The following is a 4,625-nucleotide window of genomic DNA, read 5'->3' as shown; positions in this document are numbered from 1 at the left end:
AAGGCCATGTCGGCAGGTGAAATACACGTAATACGTAACTTGCAGTACATGTCTAAACAAAGTAAATCAACGAGAATAACGAGTCAAGAACGTGTGCTACTGCTTGGGGAAGGATGTTTTGTAGACTATAGCATGTCTAGCGTTCGAGGCGCAGTCGAGCAGTTCCAGCATGTGCATGGACGGTCTTGACGCAAACATGTCAAACGAATAGATTTTAAACGATAAGCTACGCTGCAGTGCAATGTTTAGTCGGATGTGGACGACGTGTCGTCGCTTGTCGTCTTTTTCAGGTCGAGAACGGGTCACAGTAAGGGTATGCTCCCGAGCATGTATACGGGGCATAAAAACGTCACAGGCGGGTCGAGGCAGGGCGCAGCATAAGCCCTTCCTAGCTACCAGGACTCCTCCTTGGTCGATTTTGCGATAGAAACGACGCGACGAACAATCAATGCCACGCACAATGCGTAAATTACCCTCTCACACCCCTGGTCCCGCAAGAAACATGATTTTTAACCCAATGTCCGTGTCTCATTTCCCAGGTTCAAGACCATGGCGGTCCGGGAGGAATCGGGAGGGGGCGGCTTGAACGGTGTGCTGGGGGAGATCGACGCGACCTTGGGCGGTGATGTAGACGCATCCAATCTGGTACCTACTGCGTCCATGGGAGAGGCAAGCTTGACAGATCTGCTGCAGGATTTGTTGACGGAGGATCAACGCGAAGGGGAGGAGAGGAGGGTTTCTGACAGGGGGTCCAGAAGCGCTGCCGACGAGAATCTGTCTGCAAGAGCAGAGACAAGTACCTTGGACGATCTCTTGAAGGAAACCGGGCTGGACGATAGGGCTGAGGATTTCGAAGATATTTTTGGCAGCGCATGTGTGAACGCAGGTGGCTGTAGTGCGGGAGGCGGTACCAGGAGCAGTGTGGAGGTCGGTGAGACTGCTGCGTCGTCCCGCATGGGCGTCGGGAAAGAGGACTCGGCGGCGCGGACATGGCGGGACTTGGATGCAGCTGAAAGACAAGACTTCTTGAAGTGGCTGGAAGAGGATGATTGTACGCAAGGCTTAGAGGCACCTTTCCAAGTGCCGACCCGAACCCCCCCCATCGATGGCCTCAAGGACGAGTCTGTCGCCCATACCTCTGCTGCTGCGCTCCCATTTCCGCTGCCGGTATCATCACCTGGTGAGTCAAGGGCAGGGAGCGTCGGGATCTCTTGCTCATTCGAGCAGACAGCCGTTGACGTCTCCTTAGCGTGTCCTGCCTCTGCCTCTTCGGCCGTCACCCTTCCTAGCACGCCTAAGGACACCTTAGCGATGATTCGCGCCATGTTGGGAATCGAACACAAGGAGGAGGGAAGCTTAGACGGCGGGTATGGCGGTAATGAAGGTGGGGACGTCGCTGAGGCTTCTGCTGCCCAGACCACAGGGAGGGGGCTCCGCCCTGTTCGCCACGACGTCCCCCTTGGGCCGCCACTGGATGGCCCCACGCGGCTTAATCTCGAGCACCTGCAGGTTCTCTGCGCTCACTACCCGTACGGCCTCCCCAGAGATGTGAAAGCTTCCGTCTGGTCCCTTTGCTCCCTGCGACGCCTCCCTGGTTCGGAGGTACTCAGCTTGGTGTGCCCGGCTCCCTAAGGGGGGGGGGGAAGAGGGCCCGGAGGAGGAGGGTAAGCCGACCGACGAGGAGGAGGGTGGGGAAGGCAGGAACGCACAACCGAGGTCCGATCTGCCCTTATCGGCTTGGATCCGAAGGGAGGCCCAAGCCGTGGGGCAGGCATTGTGTGGGAAGGAGGGCGGCGCAAAGGGCCGCAGGGTGGCAGTGGGGGAGGAAATCGTCAGAGGCGTGATGTTCTATTGCGAGAACTTCCGCGTTGATTTCCAACCTGAAATGGCGGCCGCATACGGAGCACTGCTGGTGGTGCTGGGTTGGGAAGGCGGGGACGAAGGCGGGCTTCCCAGTAATGCGGAGGTCGTGGGGCGGTTCCACGCCTTCTGCACCTGGCTCCTCCCTCATCTGACGCTGCCGTCGTGGAGCCGCGACGGCCACCTCCAGCGCATGCACGCCGCGTTTCGACTGCTCTTGAACTACCACGCCCCGCTTTTGGTCCAGCATTTGGACAGGGGCAGGGCCGGGTGGGAAGCCCCTCCGGCTCGGTGCGGAGGGGAGGGGTCCTCGTCTCAGTCGTGGGGAACACAGGAACAGGCGCGGCAGGAGGCGGAGGTGGAAGGGATGGTGGGGGCGTTGGAAGGACGGTGGGCGAAGAGCCGTGACGCTGGGAGATGCGGGCGGCAGCCAGGGGTGGTTCCGGGCTCCGGCCGGGGAACAAGCATAGTGGAGGTGGAGAGGATGAAAGTTGCTTCGAGGGAGAAGAAGGATGCTGCCAATGACGGGGACAGCAACCACCCTGTGGCCTCCCTGCAAGAAGGCCCTTCTCCGTCCACGAAGGCCGGCCGCGAGGGTCACGGGAGCAGTGGCGACAGCGGAGGCATCGTTCCTAGCTCCTGGTTAATGGGCCACTGCCTTGGGTCCCCCCTCCTCGCTCCGCCTTGCCAACCGTCCTTGACGTCTCCCGCGTCATCCGCCGCGCCACCGCATGCGGAGGAGACAGGAAAGAGCCGGGACGACGAGGACGCCCTCCTGGCTCTGGTGGAGGCTTGCCTCCTGCGTGGAGACCGTTTCTATGGCCTTTTCCTCACGACCGCCCTCTTTCTTCGACATAAGACTGAGATTTTGTGCCTGCAAGGATCTGCTCTGCGCTTATACCTGGAGGAACTTGTGGCGGGGGGGAAGGGCATCGCGCAGTGTTACCAGCCGTCTTTGTCCGGCACTCCCTCTACCATGACCTCGACCTCTGCCTCTTCGACGGCTGTGGCCAGGTGGATGGAGGAGGCTGCTCGAGTGGACCGAAGCACGCCTATCTCCTTTCGGGTGAATCTGACAGCATCGGAATTGTTGAGTCGGGAGAAGGCTGCTTCGTTGCTCGGTAGCCCGGGTTCTGTGCCGGAATATTCTCCCCGTGCAGAAGCAGCAGATACACCAGCAACGACAGCAACAGCCATACCCGCAGGAGCAGATGCGACATCGCCCCAAGGGCCGGAAGGGGCCATGATAGGATTGCAGAAGGGCATCGGTGCTGAACATCCTCCCTCTGCGTGCACCCAGGAGCAGCGTGCCTACGATGTTGACCTCTCCTCCCTCACGCTTCCCCTCCAGCGGTTAATCGACGCTCTGAGCCCAAGAGTCACCGACACGGCCTATCCTTCACCCTCCACGCCCTCCTCGGTTGGCAGCATGGGTCCTCTTCCGAGCAGAAGAAGCGACCAGGGGCAAAACGTGGATACCGTCACCCTCGGGAGCTTCCGATGGGCTTTGGGTGGGCCGGCGCGGGAGGAGCGGCAGCTGCGACAGGCACGGGACGACGCGGACTTGATGGCCCTGCTGACCACTCAACTGTGTCTCACGGTCACACCGGAAGAGGCGGTCCACGCCCTGTGCCTGCCCAGTCAAAGTAGGCCAAACGCCTGTGTCAGACGGGACGCGCATAGTGAGGCTGCTAGCAGCGGCGTTACCGCCTGTTCCACCGATTTGGGCGCCCACTCTATTCCTAGCCACGACGGCAGTGAAGATCCTGCCGCTTTCCCCGTCGACAGGTTGAGCTCGTTGCGTTACCTGGCCTTGGACTGCCGGCCTAAGGAGCACGTGGCAATGGGACGCTTCCCCACTGCCTACCACGTGGACCCAAGCCGACTGGACGACCCAGAGGAAATCACGCGGTTGCTCGCCACGCTGGAGCCCTTCAAGGGGTCGAGACACCTGCTTTTGATGGGCACGGGAGCCAGTGGGGGCGGCCTGGCGCCGGCAGTCCCCAAAGAGGGGGGGGGGAAAGGCGCGACACCGGCGCAGCGATTTAAGGAGCACATGGCCTTGGCCGAACGCCAAGATATGGGCCACCTTCACACCGCGGCCCTTTTTTTGTTGAAACAGGGCTTTCCCTACGTCAGTCTCTTGCAGGGAGGGTTTGCAGCCATCCATGCCTTCTTATTGATGAAGACCAGAGAATCATCCAGGGCGTCTTCTGCCGGGTCTGCCCGTTCGTCCCTGACTTTGGCCGCCTTGATCGACCACGTGCCCAGTCAATGTCGGATGTGCAAACACGAAGCTCTCCTGCGGTTCCACAAGGCCTCCGGGTCGTCCAGCTTACCCCTGTCTCCTTCCCCCCCTGCCAAAGCCTCCCCGGGGAGCTCCTCCACCGGTCCGCGTTTCAGTCGTCCCTTGTCTTTTGGCGGGCACGCAGGCCCTGCCTTTGGAAAAGGAACGAGTGGGGAGACAGCTTCCCTCGCGGCTTTGTCTCAGCTGGGGCAGTCGTCTTTGGACGTGCTCCGTTCGCGTGCTACTGGCCTGTTTGGGAAGCTGCAAGCCCAGGGCCAGGCACACGGAGGGGAGGAAGGGAAGGAAGGGGGAGGATTGCCGCAGCAGCTCGAAACGGTGCATGACATGGGAAATTTTCTGAAGGGCACCATGGTTAGCCTGGGTAAACGTGCTGAGCAAGCTGTGCACGAGGCAAGATCCAAGGCTCAGGGGGCGGGAACGGGGGCTTCTGGTGGAGGAGGAGGGGGGAGGAGGGGGG

The 4,625-nt window shown here is 60.8% G+C and overlaps 1 protein-coding gene across 1 annotated transcript; it reads left to right on the top strand.

The window, feature by feature from the left end:
- Positions 1-3,324: 3,324 nt before the first annotated feature.
- NGA_2023110 (tbc1 domain family member 23-like protein) lies at positions 3,325-4,625 on the top strand (the record flags this gene model as incomplete). The annotated part of the gene is made up of 1 exon (XM_005855559.1): positions 3,325-4,625. A coding segment is annotated over one exon (1,301 nt), but the record flags the coding sequence as incomplete, so codon positions are not given.

The sequence above is a fragment of the Nannochloropsis gaditana genome (assembly GCF_000240725.1).
Source record: "Nannochloropsis gaditana CCMP526 unplaced genomic scaffold scaffold166, whole genome shotgun sequence".
Lineage (NCBI taxonomy): Eukaryota > Eustigmatophyceae > Eustigmatales > Monodopsidaceae > Microchloropsis > Microchloropsis gaditana.
The sequence above is the reverse complement of the archived record's forward strand: the minus strand, read 5'-3'. Positions and strand labels throughout refer to the sequence as shown.